Consider the following 23,468-nt stretch of genomic DNA (forward strand, 5'->3'; position numbering starts at 1 on the left):
GCGCAGGTCCTCTTTATCTTGAACCCCTTGAGCACTTACTTGTACATGTTCACTGAATGATAGGCAGGGGCACTTCCTCTCAATTTTTCAACTTCTTTCAATAAATAATAAACTAAAAAAGGAATTACTCTCCCTCAGAAATTCTGGCATCGCTCCATCAGGGTTCTGCCACAGACACTGGTAGCCACTATCATTCTCTGTGTATCTTACCAGGCAAGAAGTCCATTCAGATTTACTTGCAGGAATCCACACTAATAATAAATACTGCGATTGATTTTCAAATATTAAATCACTGTGTATTATAGGTAGAGATGAAATGATAATGCAAGTGTTGTTTTTCAAACTCAAAATGCCTTCCCTGGATCATATGACACTCTCTTCCCCTTTAGGGATATACTAAGTAGGTTAGATGCAGGAAATAGATTAATATTTATATAGATAGCAGTATAAATTGGGAGTAAGAAAGAATGGATGGATGTATAGGTGGATGAGAAGATGAAGTGATGAATGAATATGTCGATGATGGAGGGGTGGGCCGTGGATAAATACATTATGAACAGATAGATGCGGGTGGATGGATGGAGAAGAGAATAATGTACAGATGGATATGGGTTTATGAAGAACTTTTTATGTAAAAAAGGATGTATGGAAAAATGGATGAGAAGTTGTTTGGGAGAGTGGTTGAAAGAATGTGTGTTTGGATGGATGGATAGATGAAAGGATGTAAAGGATGTGTAGTTGGAAAAATGGATGGACGGAAGGATGGATGTGAGCGCAAAACGGATGGGCAGGATGGTGGATAGATGTGTGAGCCCTGGAGCTAAAGAAAGATGTGGATAAATGAATGGGTCGATGGAAGGATGAGTGAGTGTGGGTGTGTTGATGGATGAATGGGTGGATGGATCCAGGTGCCAGGCTGGGACAGGAGGATGACACATTGGTTAGTGGAACCAAATACCAGCCTCATAACTGGCCATCCTAAGCTTCCTCTGAGCAGTCCTGGTGAGTGAAACGCCACCTGAGCAAGTGGACTTCGCTTCTAGTTCAAGGGAAGAACAATGAGCGCTTCCTCTTTTGGGGGGGGATTAGAAGCTCCCCCGCCCGCCCCCACCCCTTCCCAGGGCAAGACCTCCCACTATTCTAGCTCCTCTCCCGGAATATCCAGCTGCCTGTGAGTCTGGAATCATTCCCCAGACAGATTCAAAGAGCAACAGCAGAGAGGAGTGGCCAGAGGCTGAACCCAGTGGGGCAAGGAATCAGGACTGCCATCTCCCTTCCGCCCTTAGCCGCACTCCGGGCCGGCGGGATGAGGGGCCGGAGAAGAAAGCCGGCGGGTCCCGGTGCCTACGCCCGCGCAGGTGGCCAGGAGTTGCCATATCGATAAAGAGCGCGGCGGGGGTGGAAGGGCCGGCACAAAGGCGGGCTGGTATGTCTTTAAACCTCTGCCGGCAGCTTAGTCACAGCCCCCTCGCTTGGGTGTGTCCTTTGCTCGCTCCCTCCCTCCCTCTTAGGTCACTCTTTCAGCCCTCGAATAAAAACTGCACCCAACTTCCGAGGCGCCCTCATTGCCCAGCCGGACCCCAGCCGCTGGCAGGTTCAGGCCAGCCTCCTTGCCCCGTCCTCTGCCGGCCCCCAGCGCCGGGACCCTCCAGCTCCACTCGCTTGTTCTCTCGGTTCGCTCCGACACCATGGACAAGTCTTGGTGGCGCGCAGCCTGGGGACTCTGCCTCGTGCAGCTGAGCCTGGCGCAGATCGGTGAGTGCCGCGGGAGGGAGTGGCAGGAGTACCCAGGGGAGACCCAGCAGCCGCGCAGGCTGAGTTGGCCCTGGGCACCGAAGTCAAGTGGGCAGCCAGCGGCTGGGAGTTGGTTAGGGAGAGCAGGGCTAGGATTTGCGCTAAGCTGTTGGGAGAGGGGGCTGGTGGGTTTTGTTGAAAAGAAAAGAGAAGAAAGTTTGCTGGGCAGGCTACCGACGCGCAGTTTTGGGTGAGGTCGCTAGAGCCAGGGAGCACTAGGCAGAAAGGTATGGTACTACCTGGATGCGCGCGGCCGGTGTCTGGCCGAACAGGCTCCTGTGCCCAAGGCTGCTGGAAGCGCCGCTGGGCTGTGGCTGGGAAGGGGAGGGCAGAGCTAAGCAGGGGCAGGGCTGTTCGGGAGGTGGCCAGAGAGGTGGGCACGGTTACGTGTGTGAGGGTTTGGTGACAAGGACCTTTCCAGAAAGGGGTCCCGGGTTTCCGTGGCTCCCCACGGCGCCTGGGTTCCAAAGCTCTTACAGTTGGCTCCAGTCACTGTCTATGTCAGCACTTGTAGGAACTTGAACCGGCTCGGTGGTGAGGCTGTGGGTCTCCTGGAGGTACCAGCCTAGGGCAGGGAGTGTGAGTAGGAGAGGCAATGACTGGGCCAGCTGCTCAATCCTTGCAACCTCCTGTTTCTGCCAATCAGTTAGGGGAAATCCAGACAGTAATGTGGCTCGTATTCCCTGCCTGGCGACCTCAGAGCAGGGAGGGGAGTCTGGGTACCTTGGTCACATTAGGGACCTTGGAAGCTGGGGCTGCCAACATCCCACCCAAATAGGGTCTGTGCTTCTTGGTGGCTGTGGAGCAGGTGGCTCCTCGCGAGGTATCTGGTGAGAAAGTAAAAGACACTGTCCCACCAGGGTGCTTTTTACTGAGGATAAATGAGGATCTAGGATTTCGATTCCTGAAATGGAAATAATGATAATAATAGGAATGATAGTACCAGTCACCATTTTGTGCACATTTTGGCTGTGCCAGGCACTGTGCTTAATTCTTTCATGTGTTATTCCATTTTACCTTCTTGATTGCCCAGTGAGAAGTATCCTGTTACTAGCCCTGCTTTACAGGAGAAACAAACTATAGCTCAGAGAGGTTAAGTGACTTGCCAATATTGACACAGCCAGAAAGACTGGGGCTCATGTGAAACCAGGCCCATTAGCCTGTGCTTATGCTAGGCTGTATATAAAGCATGGACAAACTTGGAAAGGATTTCAGGGAAGGAGGGCTATGGTGGAGCAGAAGACCTAGAGAAGGCTTCCAAAGGGAACCAGGGCCCCAGCGAGCCCTTGAAAGGCAGAAATACTTGGGATGGGAGAGATGCAGGAAGCTTGAGTGCAGGGAGAGCCCTGGGCCTGCCTGGGAGAAGAGGGGCAGAGCCAGCTTCTCTGTTTATTTGTATTGTTACCTTCCTTCCGGTGATATCTTCTGCTCTTTTTCTGAGGATTCTGACTCCTGACTCCTTTAAGCCTGCCTGCCTGATTCTTCTAAAGGGCCCCATTCCCAAACATTTATCACTGTCTAGACCCTTGAGGTTCTCTCTGGACCAGCAGGCTCAGCCTGCTTTGCATTTCCGTGGTCCCTTTGAATAGCGTCATTTGGAGGAAACACAAAAAGTGCCAGTAGCAATGACTGCTGGGCCCTGGCTTTCCTGTGCTTGTAAAGTTGTTTGGAAGGAACTGAGACTTGGAAAAGAGATAGGACTTAACTGTAGGCTTGGGCTGGGCAGGCAGAGCAGGCAAGATGAAAGAATATGGGGGAAGAAAGCTGCTGTTGTTTCTTCAGCCCGGGCTCGGGAAGACAGTGAGGAAGCTCTGGAAAGGGGCAAGGGTTTAGAGAGCAAGAAAGGGCCCAGTTTTCATATGGGAGAGCAAAAAAGTAGGGAAATAGCTAAATGTAGTTAAGCAACATTGGCCCCCAAAACTCTAAATGGGAGAACAGACACCTTGGACTAGATGTCATGAATGGAAGAAGGCAGCCCTGGTAAGGGGTTGGGTGGGATGGGTCCCCCTGTGCACCCATCTCCTCCTCCTTTCCTCTGTGGAAGAGAGGACATTGCTAGGGCATTGTGCCCCTAGTGTTGAGCAAGAGGGGTGTGTCTTAGAGCTCTGGGTCTTGGAGGTGACATGCACCGTTCTGCTCCCTCTGAGCATTAGAGACCCCTCTTGCTGGGAGTTAGAGCTTTGGCTGTGTTTCTCTGGCTGAAAAACAAGGAAGCAAAACTCCATCACTGCTGAGGTTAGTATCAATTAATTCAGTTATTTCCCAGATACCCATTGGACATCTTACTTCCTACAGACATGGTGCCAAGTAGGTGTGTTTGAGGCTGACAGCCAGAAAGGAAGGGGTTCACTTTCTTCCAAATTACCCCCGCACAGGAGGGGATGCTGGGCAGCATGAAATTCTTAGTTCATGACAGATCCCCTTCCATTCATTCAAGAAATATTTCTTGACTCACCGTTATAGACTCAGACATGGGGAATCCACAGATGACTTAGAAAAAGCCCTTCATTTTCCCAAGGAGGAAAGAGACCTGCAAAAGGGGGAGAAATAACTTTCCTTCCCTCGGACAGTGTGTTCAGCTGGACCCTTTCCATACACTGGGTCTCCGAAGTACTTCTCCCATCAGGGACTGTAACAAGCCCCTCCTCTACCCCTGCAGTGGGCGGGGAGGGTGTGCCCACTGGTGAAAGGACAGTTGTCTCACTGCTTAAACGCTATCTTCAACACATCAGAATTTGTCTTTTTTATTCTGCAATACACCCAGTTTGAGTTTAATATAAGAATGATGACATATATTTCTTGCCACAAAGCAAAGTTCCTGCTTCAGGAAGAGTTTCTGTTCTGGGTGGACCTTCCAGGGCCTGGAGTGTCGCTGGATCCCTCAGGCAGGAGCATCCAGGTTATACAAGCCTGATACTCTGCTACTGCACCGTGTGCTCCTGTGCAAAGTGGAGGTCCAGCTCCCCAGGAAATACCATTTACTGAGCAGCAACTCCATGCTAGACATTCAGCCAGGGGGTTAGGATAGGCTGTTACATGAGCTTCACAATAGCCTGGTATGTTTAGCATTCTCTTCACTCCATTTTCTAGACAAAGAAATGGAGACTCAGGGAGATGACCTGACTTGCCCAAGAACATAGAGTTAGTAAGTGGTGGAGTTAGAGCCCTCATTTGCCCAGCACCTGCCCCCCAACCCAACACACAAGGTTAGACTTCAGTGCCTATGCTCTTTTGATTCATTACTTTGCTTCTGGAGGACCTTGGAGATTGTGTGTGGTTCTCCTGCCCTCCTGCCCTCTCGGCCCATCTGGCCAGCTAATGTAAAGCCTGGTATGAATGGCTCTCTCTCTCCCTCTGGCAGGCTGTGGGCTCTTGGCTGCCCTTCTTTGCCCTAACCCGGCCCGACTCTACCCAGGCTTGGTCACAGCTGTCAAGAGATGCCAAACTAGTTGTTACTAAAATAAGTCAATTCCCTTATCAGAGTCCAGCCGCCCTTCTAGACATACTTGCATTTGCAGATTTGGAAAAAAGGGAGAGGCTGTTCCTTGTCTGAGACAAGTTAAGGCAATGCCCTATGCCTGAAAGTTAAGAAAGAGGCCCTGCAGGGGCTCTCACGCTGACCCTGCAAGCATTTGAGATGCACTGGCCCAGAGAGCCCCCTTGTTCCACGCTCATCAGAAAGCTTCAGCCTTTAGCAGGTTGTGTGTGCCACACTGAGGGTAAGTCCTGAGGACTGGGGCAGTGGGCTGACGTGGTGCCCTACACAAGCCAAGGATCTTGAACTGAAAGCTAATGTGGAGCTCCTGGTGATACGTGGCCACTCGAGTGAGATTTCAGATCAGCCTGCGGTGTCACATGTTTCTGGACTGGGGTCCGCTGGCAGAAAGTGGTGGTGGTGAGAGGTAGGCTGAGCCTCCAGCGGTCTGTGCTGACTGGGGCTGGAGCTGGGCATGAGATACGGGCAGTTATGTCTCCCCAGTACCTCCATTTCAGCCAACTCCACCCAGAGCCTGAAAGGAAGTGGCTCTTGTGAAAGAATGAGCTGAAGCAGGTGGCTCACTCTACCATGCAAGCGCAGTTCTCAAAGGGGATCTTTTCTGCCTCAGAGAGAAATTCTGGGGGTTTGCACAGTGAGAAGCTGATGACTCAATTTCCTTTGTGTCTTTTGTGTGCTTGAATGGGAAGCACACAAGTGTCCTTTAGAATTATCAGGGTAAGCTGTGCCTCTTACCTTAAATTTAAATGCTGCTTTTCACTCACTTAGCAAGTTGAAATTTTTCCTGAAGAGTGTACTCCTCCAAACTGTCTAACTAGGGTGTGGGAAGCCAGCCTCAATTGCCAGTGTCAGGAAGGAGTGTTTTCTAAAGTTTGTGGTTATGGGGTTTGGCTTGGCAGGAAGACAGTGATGAGCATTCCAGATTTTCCAGGAGAGTCCGGATTTCAAATATTCAAATATTCTACCAGTTGACATGTACTATATATTTTGACTAAATATTTATATATTTTTCTACAAATAAGTGGATGGCTTTGTGTGATTAGAAGTCCAAAACTTTGCAAGGCTTTTTGCATAAATGAATTCACATCTTTACAACCAACTCCTAGATCAGAAGAGGACCTGATCAACTTGATACTTGGTTCAGAAAATGTATGCTTTGGAGAGAAATATTTAATATGCCTTTGCTCTCCATTTCTTGGGTGCCCCAGTATATGAAGTACCAAGGAAAGCTCCAGCTTTATATTTTATTTTTGCTTGCTAAATGTGGACATATACACATTGCAGATGAGCTTGTAAGCATATTATATGCATCTGAACACATGTATCTACACATAATGTGGGTATTGCTGGCTGGTTATCTTCTGTGGCCCCATACACGCAGTGCTGGGTACTACAGGGAAATTAAATGTGTAGATTTAGGACTTACATCAAAGAATCTCCTGGTTCTACATGCATAATACAATGCAACTGATGGACAGCCTGGCCATTTTAAACTATGAGGCTAACAGCATTGCCAAGCTTAGGCACAACAAGGAGAGCTGGAGGAATCAGTGAGGCATAGCAGGTGGTAATGTGGACAGGATAGAATTTGAATATATGAAGAAGAAGGAATGAGTGAGTAAGGGTTGTGCCTATTTCTGTTACTCTGCTATGAATTTACCCACTTTGGGATAAGTTAATTAACTAGGCAATATATTTAACAAACACTTAAGCACCATCTACTCAGTGCCCCAGGTAGTTAGGTACTGAAGAGCTCATTGTCAGAAGGCACAGTCCTTGCCCCTGTGTGGCTCACAGTATATATAGCACAGGGTTTCCTAGATAATGGCTGACTGTGCATCTCCGGCTTCCACATACTAGATTGTGGTAGTGCACTCCCCCTCCCAGTTCTGACAACCCAAAATGCCTCCAGACATTGCTGAATTGGTAGTGCAGGTGGGGGTCACATCACCACCAGTTGAGAATCTCTGGCATAATAGGATGGTTGTCATTCCAGGGACCCTCATCTCTGACAGTGTGGTATGTGGTCCCCATAATCCCCAATTAGCCTAAAAGCTGTGCAGTAAAATCATGCATGGGGGCCTTTTTATCTTTTGAGGCCAAGTGGTGCTAATGACGCTCACACTCCTCAAAGGGGGAAAACCCCAAACCTGACATATCTTCTCTTATCTGTCTTCTGCAATGCTGTGGCAGTCCTCGGACATCAGATCTTACTGCATTCATTTTTGTGTTCCCAGATCCCAGTCCTAGCCCATAGTTGTTACCAGTAACTGCAAACTGAAATGAATGTCTAGAGTATAGAAATGGCTAATCCATATATATATATGGAAGCATGCTGGACAATGCGCCTAAGGGGCCAATACGTTTCTGTGTATGTGATAACAGTGGTGATGGCTATCTTGATCAGTATGGGGCTGAGAGGGACCCTTGGCTGGCCAGCTGCCCACCACAGGGCTCATATTTGGTCTTCCCAAGCAGCAAGGCCACTCTTCTGTTGTGGCTTTGGTGGCTGCTTGCTGTGGCTGGGGACGTCTGCTTAAGGACAGGCTTACTGTATTCTTGGGCCGAGAAGGGAGTGAGACCTAGGCAGGATGAGGACACCAGCCTCCATATTTAAGCCTCAAAATAAAATACCCCCAGCACAGCCTGCTGGAGGTCTGGTTGTTTCGGGAGATGCTGATCCAAGGCTGGACTCTGGGACACCTTTGAACGCCCTCATGCCTGCTTCCGGAAGGTGGTGGCAGCTGGGAGAGAAGCAGAAGTGCTCTGTAGAAGATTCTTGCCTTCCCCATGGGTCTCCTGCAGCTACTTCAGGGGCAAGTCTCCAGGAAGCCTGACATCTGATGGGAAGCCACACTGGCCACAGCAAACTGTGCCTCCTCTCCAAAGAGCTTGCCAAGTTTAAAGTTGCCCACAAACTGGTGCAGGTCCTGCCTACCCACGGGCCATCTGCTCAGTGAGACTTGGAGACAGGGCATCAAACACAGAATGAGGGGACAGGTGTTGTGGGGAATAACCTCATGAAGCCAGATGTCTCCGAGTTTGGGGTCCACTGCCTACCTGGGTGTGACCTCCTGAGGCAAATGTCCTCCCAAGTGCAAGTGTGGGCAGACGGATCCAGGAGGGTGGGAGGGGCTGAGTTCCTAAGGAGATGATTTGCAAATCTCAGCCCCCAAAATCTTGTCCTTGTCCTGAAGTTTTATGCACCAGCCAACCCAGGGAAAGATTAGAGCTCATCAGGTTTTTTCCAGTAGAGAAAGAATCTTGGTTTCTTATAGGTCTGTGTGCCTCTATGCCTCAGACATTTCCTTCCAAATCTGATTCATGTATAAAACCCCCCAAACCCTAGGTCTCACTCCCTTCTCAGCCCAAGAACACAGTAAAGGTTAATTGCAAAATTCCTAGGAGTGGGGAGAGAGGTCATCCCCACAGACCAGTAACTGAGCATTTGCTATGGTGTTGCAAGTCTCCTTTGGTAGCACCTAAAAACACATCTCTCTTTCCCACCACCTTTCTTGAGAGTTAGAGCCCTCATACCTTCTGCACTTGTTTCTTTGTAGCTAGCTGCAGTGTTTGAGATACCATCACCACTGTTAGAATAGCTGACCTATTTATAAAGGGCCAACCACCTGCCAGCACCATTCTAATTGTTTCATAGACACTAACTTTTTAATCCATATACCAACCATATGAAGAAGTGCTATTCTTAGCCATCTTTAACACATGAGAAAATTGAGGCATAGAGAATTTAAGTAGCTTGCCTGAGGCCACAGACCTGTTAAATGATGGAGCTGGGTTTCAAACCCAGGTGGTCTGGCTGCTAGGTTCCTGCTCTCAGTCACTGAATTACTGTTCTTCTCTTAGATATCAAGATGTCAGGGTACCCCAGAAACTTGAATGAAGGTACCTGGTAGTACTCTAGTGTTTCCATAAACTCCCTTTGAAAATGAGGTTTGTGTAGGGTCAGAACATCAACAGGACTAGTTTGCCTTCCCTTTTTATAATGATGCCAGTGAAGGGCCTGGAATCACAAATCAAAAGGAGAAAGAAGTTATAACAGAAACTTCTCTCCCTTCATATTTAAAGTGGTTCATTTACTGCAATTCCTTGATAGAAGTTCTGTTTTCTTCTATCTGGGGTGAAGTTGGAGAAGGGGTAGGATTGAAAGGGATGGTGAATTGAGATGTTTGTTCTTTATCTCTTCGTTAATTGTCATCGTTGAAAGATGGAGCTTGCTGATTGGTATTTCTTGGCCATCTAGGACTTTAGCTCATGATTGGACAATGCTGGAGAAGGAGCCAATCACACAGCAGCAGAATGTTTGCCCTCGGCTTAACGGAGCTTGGTACCTGGGCCTTCTCCCTACCAGTTAGAACTGGTGAGGGAAGGAGGGAAACTCTGGGAGACTGTCAGGAATCACCCTGGGAGTAAGAAATTGAGCAACGGGCCAGAAGTGGGTTGCAGCCCTTCTTCCCAGCTCTGGTGCAAACCAGATGGCCCAGTTTCTGTTTGGCTCAGCAGGTGACCTTTGCATGGGGAGATGGAGGAGGTGGGAGCATTTCCTCTGGGTGCCCTGACCGAGAAACAAGCCACCCAGGAAGGGAGGAGGCAAAGCCCCTTGGGGACATCTGACTCAGTCTGTAGGAAGGGACCTAAGCCTTTGGTCTGGGGCAGAGATTCATAATAGAATCTGCATCTATTTCAGTTTCAGTGCTTGTCTTTGCACTTGAGCTGTTCTGCAGGGCCTTCTGGAAGAACTCACATGCCAGCCATGGGTCCGGGCAGCAACCCTTTGTACTTTCTTGCCCAAGGGGAAAAGCTCATGCTCTATGTACTCATAAATACATTATATACAATATGTGTATTTTTGTATCTCTATAGCTCCCTGCTGTAAGTCACCAATATAGTAGATGCTCAATAAATAGTGGATGGTTGACTGAATGAATGGAAGTTCTAGATTTAGCTAGCAAAGACATCTTTATGATTTACCTTTGGTGATTTTTATAGGTTCTGGCTAATTCTTCTTCATCTTTTTATTTTCTTTCTGGTCATTAGAAACCTTTAAATTGCTTTTCTCTGCATTCTTTCTAATTGAAGTGCCTTTTTCCTGAAGTTTTATGTGCCAGCCAACCCAGGGAAAGATTAGAGCTCATCAGGTTTTGTCCAATAGAAAAAGAATCTTGATTTCTTATAGGTCCGTGTGCCTCTATGCCTCAGACATTTCCTTCCAAATCCGATTCATGTATGAAACCCCTGAAACCCTAAGTCTCAAAACCATGTTCTCATGACATCCAGAGAAAAGGTGTTGGCTTCCGGTCACTATGTAAAAAGTAAAAAAGGGGGAGTTGTTTCTTTTAGTGGTTTAAAACCTTTTATACCAAAGGCCACCTGTGCCAAACCATGTGTTTAATGTGGTGTAATGGGAATGAGGAGGTTTGGCTTTGGAGAAGGGCTGTGTGGAAGGAGTTAGGGCTGTGAAACAAGACAGATCTCAGGTTGATTCTCTTCTCTGCCACTAAAGGCAGTGTGAGCTTGGGCCCTTGCATGTGGCAAGTGTCTAGAACAATGTTTGGCACATGGTGTCTAGAGCTGAGTGTCTAGCACATAGAAAGTGCCTCAAGAACAGACATGACTATTATATTTTAGTTCCCCTTTATTATTGATTCACTTCATGATGCTGAACAAAACATTTCAGCAGTTTTCCATGTCTAAAATAAGAGGGTTGGATTCTATTTGGTCTGTAGAACCTTTCCAGACCTCAAGTTCCAAGCCCACAAATCCAACATTCTGTGGGCCCACAAACACCAAAGCCTCATGAAACTTAATGGAAAGAATAACACAACAATAATCTAATGCCAAAAGAAAAAAAATGAAAGAGCAAGGGATGCCTGGTTTGTATTAAATGTCAGAAGTTAATTATTAATCCACACCCACAACAAACATATGGATTCAGTTACACTGTAAACTCTGATGGGCAAAAATGACTCCTAGGGACAAGGTGATTTGCTCAGAGGACTCCTCTTGATATTCTCAACCACTTGGGTGTGGGCAGATAAAGAAGCTTGGGCCAGAGAAGTTAGCAACATGTCTCAGCCACACAATTAAAACTACAGGAAGCTGGTCCTGGAATTACCTGCAGGATCTGAATGCAGTGCCCTCTACTGTGAACTGTACTTTAGGAAATATTGCTTCAAGTGGCCAGAAAAGCCAGTCACTGAAGACAAAAGAGTGTGTCCTTCGCTCCCAAAGCTCTGTTGGGCATCTTGGAATTCTCAGCTTTCCTCAGGATACACTGCAACATGTTGGTGCAAAATGGACCAAAATATTCAGCCAAAGCAGTGCTTAGAGGGTGAGGTCTAGTACCCTGTGGAAAGCAACTAGGCTAAAGAAAATAATGCAAAATAAATGAATATATATAATACACACATATATGTATGTGTATCTGTATTTATTTATTTACCAAGGCACTGGGCAAGGCAGACCTTTGAGATGGTGAGTTGCTGCTTCCACTAAGAACCTTCAAGACTCTCCTAAGATATTTCCATCTTTTTCATGAAACCAGAGAAGGTCTTCTTTCTCAAAAAATAAAAAGAAAGGAAGTCATAAAGATTGCACTACTTAGGAGTTTGCCCAAGTGGGTCAGGGAGCAAATGCCCTGTCAGGGTTCTGACCTTCTATCAGGCACCAAAAGCCCTTACTCAGATCACAGCCCATCCTGGGTGTGCCATTTCATATCCTTCGGGAATATGATGACCAAAAGTTGATATAAAATACCAGATGGCAGTTCTGTCATATGCAATGCCCTCGATTTTTACTGAATATAGTCTGTCAACTGTATCTCCAACCAGTCCTATAGATAGAGCATCCTAGAAGTGGAAACCACATATAGCCAGCAGAGGTTTAGCATTTCTCTTCCTCCATCACAGGATGACTGTGGGCAAGATTCTTTTCTTACTGGTTGCCCCTGTTGCACCAGGTGTAAAATGTTGATAAACTCACCAATTCAATTCACTAAAAAAGTATTGTGTGGTTACTACTGTGGAAAGAAGCAAGGGAAGTAGAAGATCTAGTTTCTGTTCTCAGAAAGCTTGCAGTTTGGTGGGATAAAAGTTAAACAGGTGAAAGAATTATCCAAGATTATATATCATCAGGTGCCAGAAGATTGGGAAAAGCATGTATCTCCAGGAGTGGCAATTGTGTAAAAAAAAACCAGGAAGGCTTCACAGAAGGAGTAGAATTAGAGTATGATATGAGTGTGGGGAATAAGATGGAAAAAGAGAGGAAAGAAGAGAGCAAGTAAGTAAAGCTTGAGAATAAAGAGAGAAGTAAAACTTGAGTTGAAAACTTCAAGTGGAGGAAATAAGTATGGCTTGATTGGGGTCAGGAGAGGGCTCAGGCTCCCTGAATAAGAGAGGCTATGCTGATGAATGGTGAGGGATGAGGTTGGACAAATTCCAGGCAATCAAGTAGCAGCACACTGATTACAAGATCCAATTTTTGCCCTAGAGAAGTTTTTATGACACCCTCCTCAGACAGTGCTAGACAGAGTTCAGGCACAGGCTAGTTCCAATATAGGTTGAGATAAAATTTTGGCAACTTTGCCTGAGTTGGAGAGTGGAATTTAAGAGAATCGCAAACAAGCCCTACAACAACACTAGCAAATAGATCCCAGTCCATGTACCATTTCCCAGTGATTACTGAAGACTGCCTGGAGGACTGTGCTAAGAAGTCAAACCCTCATTTAGCTAGATCCATTAGTGAGGTGATCCATTAGTGATGTCTGCCACAGCACAGAATGGAGGATTTGATGACAATGTCTCACCACAATAGAGCAGCTGGCTTTTCGAGTTTGTTTCTGACAGTTGTGTGTAATTCTGGGAGTTTAGCCACTTGAGTCTAGCCAGTTAACTATACCATAGACTCCACTTCCTTCCAGAATAGTATAAATGTAGTCTTTTACCCAGAGGAGTTTATTCTCTTGAGCCATCTCTTATGATTCATTCATACTCTGTTTTCTCATCACCCCAAGTGAAGTTAGATGCTGGGAGCCAGGAATCTGCTCTGTTTTTAACCAGGGCCAGACTTCCTGGCAAAGGGCCCCTTCTCCACATCAGCTTCTCCATTGGCAAACTGAGAAGACAAAAGTGATGCCTCACCCATGGTGGTGATAGGAGGAATAACTAGCTAATGTGAGTAAAGCCTCTGAAGATGAAAGGGTTGTATGCACACATTAATTAAAACTTTTATCAGCCCTGGAGCCTCTGCATTCTCAGCTGCCTTTGGGGGAGTCTTCTGTGCCTCCCAAATGCAAACAAGAGTAGCATTCTATAGTGTAGCCCTGGCTGAGTTCTGCTTGTAGCATCCAAGTCAAGAAGGCTGCATTCTGAACTCAGGTGGTCAGCCCACACTCTGGGACACTCAAGTTTCCCACTACTCATCCCCAACAGAAAAAGAAAGCTCACTACCTGGGCAGGTAAGATAAGGTGGAACCAAGGTATAAACAACAGGCTCCATGGAGAGTCTACTAGCAATAGCCCCTGGGTGAGATTAGGACACTCTGCTCTAATTCCCACCAAGTCAAAGCCTAATTGTGTGACCTTGGGCTACTGGCTTTATCTGACTAATGCTTCAATACACTGTGTAAACTACCTGGGGATAGTTATCTCTCTGCCTCTCCTAGACCTCTCCACCTTTGCCTGCTGGTGTGAAAGTGTTTTTTGCTGGTAGGAAGAAGCACATGATGTAGAATTACAAGGTTCTATTATTACCTGAAGTAATTTTCACCTTTATCTCTGTCTCCTGTTGCTGGTTGACACTGATCATTGAAATTGTATTCTTTGGAATGCTCACCCATCTCCTCTGAGCTGCCATCCCCTCCTGGGCAGTGCTTATCTAGGAAGACCTGGTATGTCCTCAGACTTCTTGGTTGTGCCGTTTCCTGAGGCATACAGATGCAGTCAAGCTGGCAAGGGACTGGAGTGCCCTGCCAAGTTAAGTCAAAAGGCCCTTGCTGGAGTACATCAGTAGAAGTGCTGGAGGCAGGGGTGGGAAGGTTTTCAGATGCTTTGTTAGGGCTTAGAAGGTGCCGGCTGAGCTGGGCCCTTACAGAAACACCAAAGTATGTATCCAAAGAGGGAGAAGAGGAGAAAGGGAGAAAGGACCCTAAGTGAGATATTATCATGGGCTGGTGACAAAAATCCAAAGATGATGGCATGTTGGAATGGGAAGGTGTGCTAGAAATTAGGTAGCCTACTTATTTCATTGGAGAGATAAGAGAAGGACATCTCAAAGATTGCCAAGTGATGTGCCCAAGGTCATGCAACTTGTTAGAGTCAAAACCCTGGTCTTCTGCCTCAGTCCAGTGCCCTTGCCATTTCATCCTTTGAGATGATAGAGGAAAGGGCACTAAACAAGAAGACAATGGCTAACCAAGGAAAGAAGTCTTAGAGTGACAAAAAGAAGGTAAAAGGGTCCTGGGTCTTTGTGGCACAATGGGATATAGTGTAGGTGTTTACACTCCACTGGAGCCTTCACTGTACTTGGACCTGATTTCCTGTGCAGTACCTTATACATCCATATTTGGTATTCATCTCTTGATGCTTTTGACTTAATGAGCATTTGGGAACCAGAAGGCCCAGCACAACCTGGCCTGGCTTTTCCAAGCCTCTCAGAGCAATTCTGTGAGCTGAGTCAACAATCAGTAACTTTCAAATGATTCATTTGTGCACTTGGTACATATTCATTGAACACCAATATGTGCCCAGTGCTCTGCCTGCACTAGGGATACAACTTTAAACAAGAGAGGCTTAGTTCTATCCTCATGGAACTGATAGTCTATTTAATAAGAGAGAGAGTAAACAAATAATTGTGCCCTTATTGAATTATACTTGTGGTAAATGTTATAAAGGAGAAGCACTGGGTCTTTGAGAACATGTAGCAGGGAGACCTCATCTGATCTAGAGCATCATAGAAAGGCCTCTTAAGACCCACAGGATGCATAGCAGTAACTATGCTTGCAGGATGCCCGTAGCTCCTTAGAAGCCCTACTTGTTGAACTTCTTGGCTCTCAGGACCAAGGAACAGCCCGGTGGTGGTGGGGTCAATGCTCCTCATAACAACTCTAGATAAGGCAGCCCCTGTTTTAACCCTTGGGTCATCTGAAGAAGAGAGCAAAAAAATAAAGCTCTACTCCTCAAAATTCTTAAAGCATCTGGGCTTATCATGTCTGCCTGTGATAGACAGTGATGGGAAGAGAACCATGGAAACCTCCAAGCTGACTCAGACTTTTGTAAGTACATGTTGGGGGAACAAAGAAACCCAAACTCTGGAAAATAAAATGTGTCAGATGAAATAGGAGTTATTTTAAGGCATGGGCAAGAATTCATAGTTTACTTAAGAATTTCGAGCATTAAGCCTTTGTTCTGGATCCAGTCACATCCATTTCACTGGAAGTTTCTTGGTCTTGTTTTGAGCACTTTGGTGGCTGGAGCTGGGCCCAGGGTCTGACTGGGGGGTGTGCAGGGGTGTTTTGCAGGATGACTTCCAGTGGTCATGCAGGTGCATGTACTGGGTCCAGGCAGGAGGAACAGGCAGGAACCCTAGGATATTGATGTCTAATCATTTGGCTACAAGGGCCTATCTCCTCTATCTCTCATTTGTTCCTTGCTCATAGCTGCTTGGAGATAATCAGAGTGAACTATCAGGAGAGTGAGACAGATGTGGCAATAAAAGAAAACGTCACTTTAGAGGCTTTCAGATGAAAGCACAGGTAATAATACTATTTAGCAGTTGGTAGAATATAGGTACCAGCTAATCCAAATAGTCAGTTATAAACAGCTGGGTCTTGTAAACAAGAAGAGATTCAAGGTTTTCCCCCCAGTGAGGATCATATCCTTTTCCTTTTACTCAGGTGTGCTTTCCTGGGTAGAAGAGACAGGGATGGAGTTACAGCTCTCATGACTGAACATAAGCTAAACCAAGCTGTGCATCAAACTGTAACATGTCCCCTGTGTAATTGTTACCCATCCCACATTTCTTGGTATGCCCATATCAGTGAATGCCTGCTGAGTATCTCTGTAAGTAACAGAACAATCAGCTGTCATAAAATGACAAGAAGTATGGAGCTAGGATGATTCTAGGAGCTCAGTGATGTTACCAAAGACCCAGTTTTCCTTTACCTCCCACTCTGCCACTCCCAGCCTCTTCCTACAGTTTAGGCCCTTTCATGCTTTCATGGTCCCAAACTGACTCCCACAGTTCTAGGCAGCCTTTGAAAAAAAAATGTGTATTGGGAAGCAAAAAAGAGAATGCTTATTCACCAGCATCTCTTCTAAAAAATAGAGGAATGTCTTTTCTAGCAGTTCTTCATTGGATCGCCTTTACTTCTCATTGGAAGAATAGGACCACATCCCGGAGAATGCCCACACCAAATGAGTCACTGGCTAGGAGGAACTCTGACCCTTGTGCTTGACTTGAACAGTCATGACTCACCCACTAGAGCTGCAACCTGGGGTCTCATCACCCCTGAAGCACAAGTTAGGGATTGTGAATGAATTCAGGGTTCAACTAGAGAACTTTGTTGCATGGGTAACAGTGCCTGTTACAATAAGTAAGGTCCCAAAGGGCATCTGCTCTTCTGGTAGAACTGTGGTTGGTGACTATATATATATATAGGCTAAAGAAAAAAGGCCAAAACTAAGCTCTTGTGTTCCTAGGCCACACCCTCAGCCTTGTCCTGAGAAAATACACCTAATGGATAGAGTTCATGTGGGAGACACACTACGGTTGGAGGCTTAGATGGTCTGTGGCTTATACTCAATCATAGTAGGTATAACTTTATCCTTTTCTCTCCCCAGGAAAAGCATATCAGGAAATGACCTTAAATCTGTTATAATTTATAAGAAATAGTCAATCTTTTCACACTTGAGCCCTTCATTATTAGAAACTCATTACTGCAACCCATCTCAGCACTGCTGGAGCTGCGTCATGCATGAGGACCACTAATCTGCAGTGATCCATCTAAAAAGAGTTAGTATGACCTTGGATGAGCATCTCATCCTGTAAATTATGAGATGATGACCCCCCAGGGAGGCAGCTGGCTTCCTTTTTCTGTAGCTGTACTCCCAATGTATATGTGTGTGAGTTGTTTTTAGCTCCAGTATCTAATCCACCACTCACATTAACTTCATGGTTGGCATTATTATCCCCCTCTATAGGAGAGAAGTTTAACGACATTCCCAAGGTCATAGAGATAATTAGTGCAGATCAGGATTTGAACCCTAGTTTTCCAGCCCCAAGAGCTGATGTCCATGTCATCACAGTGTTGGAACTATTAGATCTGACTTATGTTCAAGGATTCTGGAATTGACCATTGAATTTTATATTAATAATTGCTTTTTCATAAGCAGGAAAACTCCTTCCTGCTTTGAGTTCGAGTTGCTTTGAGTCTGAAGTTCAAGGGTCCAACAGCTAACATTTTAATAAGCACAAAGATGAACAGGAGGGTTTTCTGGGCCAGTCCCCTGCCTCCATGCAGTTGGCTCATGAGTATAACAGCATGGGGGAAATTGTCAGGATTTTTTTGATGTTGTTTATTTGCTTTCCACTCCTTTTTTCACCTAAATATCTTTAAAGGATTTATGATGACTGCATCCAGGGAAAGAAGCCCAGGGGGTAGTTAATGTAGACTCAAGGATACGATGATTTCTTACACAGGGAGGGGCTGTTCCTTTTGCTATCTAATGGTAAGCAAGCTAGAGGAAATGGAGTCTATTAAACCAAAATGATTTATGGTTTATTTTGAGGGTAAATTTCCTGACCACGAGGCTTGCAGCATTAGGCTGGCCTGCTAATTCCCAGTCAGTCCTTCAGTTCTCAGCTGAAATGGTATTTCCTCAGGAAGGCATCCCTGGGGGATAGCAGAGGCCTAGGGGAGGAAGGGCTTCTCTTTAGACTAAGCACTCAGCACCTCATACTTCTGTTACGCCATTTACTGTGCTGTGTTGTTGACTTGTTTAATGTCTGTCTTCTCCCCTGGATCATAACCTCCACTGTTATAGTGACCTTGTTTACATTGTTCAGTGTCCCGGTCCCACTGTCCATCATGGTGCCCAGCACATGGGGGCCACTGAATGAAACCTCACTGAATGAATGAAGTTGGGATTGGGGTCCTCTTTTCTGAAGGCTTGGCTTGTGATTGCTTCAGTGTTGGGATTGTTTGGTGGGATTGTGGCTTATCATAGTGGATTCAGCTTGTGATCTCCAAATTCAATTCTAACAACGAACTTTTCTAGCTATCTGTCTGCATATGGTTGGATGGATATTTGTGTGTATGTATGTATCTGTCTGTCATCTATCTGTCATCTTCCTATTGGAATAAGAGACAAGTGTTCAAAAAGCAAAGGACAGTCACCTGCAGGCCACATCTTCTTTCATTCTTCTTCCTTTTTAGGGCTGTGCACCACCCCAATTCCCACCCCCTTCCTTGGCTGGCATCATTTAAGAAACGGTTTCTTCCATGGTTTCCGGAAAGGGCACTTGAAGAGAAGCTGCATCTGTGCGATGTCTGGCTACTCAGGATGGATGTGAAAGACAAGCAGGAAATATCTTCTGTTTAGGGGTAGGAAAGATGGGGCAAGGTTTGGAGAGCAAGCTTTGGAGAGTCGGGACTCTTCTTGCTGGGGACAGAGGGAGGGGCTCTGGGCGGCTCCCTTCTGGGACATGTTTGGGGCTGCACTCCTTCCTTCAAATACACATCAGCAGCTAATTGCCAGGCTTGCTCAGGGACTGTTTCCCAGGTACAGGGAAGGTACCCTATCATCCATCTGAGCTTCCTGTTCGTTATATTAGTAGGGAAACTAAAGTCAACAGCCATTTTTGAATTCTGCATTTGTTAAAAACTTTGGAAGAAATCATTTGATTTCTTTTCCAAATGAGCTTCCCAGGCCCCCTGGAAGACATTCAGAAAGAGGCCTCATTTCAAATAGGCCAGTAGAAAATTGTCTCTCTCAGAGCCAGGTTTCCTAACTGCTTCTAAAGGCTAGATTTGAGAATGTTTACTCCAGTCCACGTGGTTCAGTCTCTGGGCCAAGCACAGGCTGTAAGGGCTGCACAAAGGGCCTTGAGTCTGGTAGTCTGGCTCTCAGGAAGCAGTGTGGGTCCTAGAGTTAGACCTGGGTTCAAGTACCTCTCATCAGTTATGTGGCTTTACGCAACTTACTAAAACATCTCTTAGCCTCAATTTTCTCATCCTTAAAAAGTAGTAAAACCTACTTGCAGGGATGTGTAAGGACTATACCCCTGGTTGGCATTCATCAGGAATCATTGAGAGCACTGTGTTTATGAGACCTGGGACCTTCCCCATTCAGCCCTAACTTCACTCCTGCTGTCCTTGAGAAATGCTTCCAGCTGCTTTTGAAAGATTTTCAGTTCATTTCTAGGTAAAACATTAGCCAATGAAATCTCACTTAACTTGGTGAGGAGGGCACAGCAGAGGGCTGACACCCACGTGTTGCTTACTGGAACGAGCGCGGCCGAGCTGCTCAAGCAGGATGGGATGTTCTGGGAGCCTCGGTACTGCAGCGGCTGGGGAAAGTGAATGGGGAAGAGCACTCCAGGTCCTGTCATTACTTGCACAATGACAGTCAGTCTCCTAGGCTGCTTGTCTCAGCAGGATCAGCCTCTTCTTGCCTTCCATCCTGGCAGTCATGGTTAGGCCGGAGGAGGACATGGTGTTTTCCTCCTTCTCAGGGGAAAAGTGTTTCTTTACTGTGCTGTTCCCAGGCCTCGGAGTAGGCAAGGGCCCTTAGGGGCAGTTTAATGCAGTAGCTTCCTTCTCAGTCTGGAAGTTTGGGAGTTTCCTGGTGCCCACTTGCTCCTCAGAAGCCCAAGCTTGGAACTCCCTGCTTGTGGATGGGGGACCAGCTTCTAAGGGCATGAAGTGCCCACTCATCAATGATGGGGGTGTTCAATTCTCTCATCTCCAAAAATACCTTTAATTGCCTTTAACTGCTTAGTTCTGCTCTTCTCTAAAGAAAGGAAGACCTGGCCACTCCCGGCCACACCTCAGGGGTGACTAAGGCTGTTGCACCTTTTAATAAGAGTGTTTACACTTGTGTTGGGTTCTCACTTTGCTTTTAATTTCATGAGAGTGTGTGTGGCTGCGGAGTTGTTTGAGCTGAAATGGAAGATTAGAAAAGCACAAACGGTTCTTCATGGTGTGAAATGATTGTAAATTAGAGCCCAGGGTTTGCATGGCATCAGGGAGAGCTGCAGCCAGATGTCCAAGGTGTTATTGTCCAGTGGGAAGAGGGAAAAGACTGAGATTTACTAAGCACCTCTTATGACCCAAACTTGGTGTTGCTGCTTAACATATATTTATTATCCAACTCTCATAAACTTCTTTTTGAGGTATGCACACAGCAAACATCCACTGAATAAGTGAATGACTGAATTTCAGCAGAGCCATTCATTGTACAGGCTGAGAAACTGCAGTGAAGTAACTTGCCTAAGATGGCTCAGCTCTTACACGCTGGGGCTGGAATTCACTTCAGAGCTCTCTTCTCCCTTTACTAGTGCACCAGGAGCTCCCATTCAGCTTTCTGGGGTTCATGTCATCCCTCCATCTCCAGAACTAGAGGCTTTGAAAATTCAAGACATCTTCTTTTCCTATGAATCTGGATTCTGCTGGCTCCTGGAAAATCAAAGACCTTGAAACAAGTTAGAACTGCTGAGAGTTATCTTCAGGAAAGGAGGTGGGGGGAGCTTCCCTCTTCCCACTTGTCACAGCGGCCGCCTGATTCACAATTGTGCAGGTGGGGGCTGCTGGGCAGCACCTCGCCTGAAGATTGTCTCATAACTGAAGAATGGTTTGATTTGGCCTGTGATGCCAAAATCCACTGCAGGGAGCACTAGGGCTGTTTGTAATAACTTAGGAGGAGTCTCTCTAAGGAAATCAGTTAATTCTGCCGTGTTTCTCTTAATTGAAACCATTCTTTCCCTCCATCTTTGAGGGGGCACTTGCTAGTCTCTGTGTGTTGGAAGGTGCTTATTTGGTGTAATCTGAGAGCAGGATGCTGGTAACACTCTCTTGTTTTGTCTGTTGTTCCTTTTTGCTGGCCAGTCCCCCTGGCTGACACATTCATCACGCCACTGCAGCTTTGATTCCGGAGTGAAGCACCACAATCCTGCAGGCAAGAGGGAGCCCTTCAGGCTCGTGCAGTGTTTGGAGAGCAAGAGAGAAATCTGAACTTCTGGAGGCAGAGGGTTGGGCTGGCCGGGGACCTAGAGATCATCAAATCCAGCTTCTTTCTGGCAACAGATTGAGGCCTAGGGAGGTAAAGTGACTTCTCCAAGGACTGAGAGCTTCTCAGTAAGAAGTCCATCACTAAACCCCAGGTTGCTCGACTCTTAACCTGAAGTTGCTCCTACTAAACCAAATAAACTTATCTTGGGCACCATACTATATATATCACACACTGGGGGTATAGAGATGAGTTAGGCATGGTCCCAGCAGAACCCACTGTGTGTGGACTAGTACCACTCGAGGCGGGCTCCTTCCTAGGATGGGTGTTTTATAGATGGACTCTATCTATCTATCTGTATTTCTATCTGTCTATCTATTTATTTATCTGGATAATTAGGCTTCCAGCTCCTAATTAACTGGAGGTCTTAAGTAGCTGTTACCAAGGATACAGTGACTGGCTGACCAGTTAATCAAGAATTGAGTCAGAGTTAGAGGCACTTTATATTTAAGCTGCCTTAAATACACTTTGGTCTTTGAGATGACTGGTTAATGTTTATTGAATACAAGGCACTTTACTAGGCGTCATGTATTTTGATAAGTGTTTTGGCTACACTGCCTCATTTAATCCTTTAAAACACTCCATGAGGCAGAAATCGCCTTGACTTTACTAATGAAGAAACTGAGTCTTCAAGGTTAAGAAAACCTGGGTGCTTAACATTCCATACGAGCCTGATATGAAAGTCTGTGTGCATGGCCACTGTGCCATCTTACAATACCACAGGATAAATCACACCAGTCACTAGTTACCAGTAACTGTAAAATAAGGGATGCTGAAGATGCCAGGGAGCCAGGAGATTCTTATAAGCCTGAAGAGGGCCTGTGAGTGGACATCTCATGGCTGCACCCTGATGGGATCCTCTGTTATACTGCTCAGTTTGCCCCCTTGAAGTTCAGACTAAGACCCAGAAGGGGCAGATGTACCCCGCTTTCACCAACTTGGTACCCAGCTCATGACCCAAATGGAACCCAAATGGAACTCTTATCCCATGAACCAGGTCATTCAGTGGTCACAGCTTTTGCCCTCTGAAAGGAGGCAGGGACCTTGTATGTGTCCCCAGCACCCAGGGGAGATATATCATATCTGGTGCATAACACTTGTATCTTTTAGAAAGTACTTTGAATAGATACCTTATGCCATGCCCTAGTGGGGCTAATAACAATTTGGGAGACACCTCTATATGGACCTTAGATGGCAAAGATGAATTCCAAATCTGATTGGATCTGTGTATGATGGGGAGGGCATTTCCTTTTGCTGGTTATCTGATCTATCAGAAGCCCCATAATAAATATGTGAAATACATCTATAATTTTATAGAAGAGTGAGTGTCAGACCACATAGATAGCCCGACAGAGCAGCCCTCTGTCCTTCTGTATTGCCGAATTCCCTCTTATTTTCTGTGTAGCACTGTCAGTCCTTGAAACTGCTTTATTTAATGCTTTAATTATTTACCTATATACTATCTGTCATCCCACACTAGAAGGTAAGCTCTCTGATAGCAGGCACCTTATATGCCTCCCCAGCACCCAGGGTCATATCTGGTACACAACACTTGTGTCGTCTAGAGGTTTGAATTGACTCCTTGCACTGGGCTCTGGGGGACTAATGGTGATGTGGGGGCACAGACTTCATCAGAAGAGGCTCGGTTGTCCTCACCCTGTTCTAGAGCACCTCTCCAGTGTCTGCTGTGAGAGGAGTTTAGGCCTTCACCAGGTGTAACCTCTTGCCATGTTCAATGACCATTTACTTTAAAGAAAATCAAGGCCTTATTGTCTTTGGCAAACTCACAGAAGGGTCATTTGTAACTGCCTCCATTTCCCAGCCTCCTGGATCTTTGCTTGGGCTGTGTCCCTTATGAAGGGGAAGAGTTGTGTTTG

The 23,468-nt window shown here is 46.2% G+C and overlaps 1 protein-coding gene across 14 annotated transcripts in view; it reads left to right on the plus strand.

The window, feature by feature from the left end:
• Nucleotides 1-1,336: 1,336 nt before the first annotated feature.
• CD44 (CD44 molecule (IN blood group)) overlaps nt 1,337-23,468 on the plus strand; it is an 81,598-nt gene continuing 59,466 nt past the window's right edge. For 2 of the 14 annotated variants that reach the window (XM_073216394.1, XM_017678454.3), the window contains exon 1: nt 1,341-1,755. In XM_073216394.1, the coding sequence (XP_073072495.1) occupies nt 1,689-1,755 (67 nt within the window). In that variant the 5' untranslated portion in view covers nt 1,341-1,688. Of the gene's footprint in view, nt 1,756-23,468 lie in introns of all 14 variants that reach the window. The other 12 variants (XM_017678453.3, XM_073216393.1, XM_017678456.3 and 9 more) reach the window with 11 other exon arrangements.

This window comes from Manis javanica, chromosome 11 (genome assembly GCF_040802235.1).
Source record: "Manis javanica isolate MJ-LG chromosome 11, MJ_LKY, whole genome shotgun sequence".
Classification (NCBI taxonomy): Eukaryota; Metazoa; Chordata; class Mammalia; order Pholidota; family Manidae; genus Manis; species Manis javanica.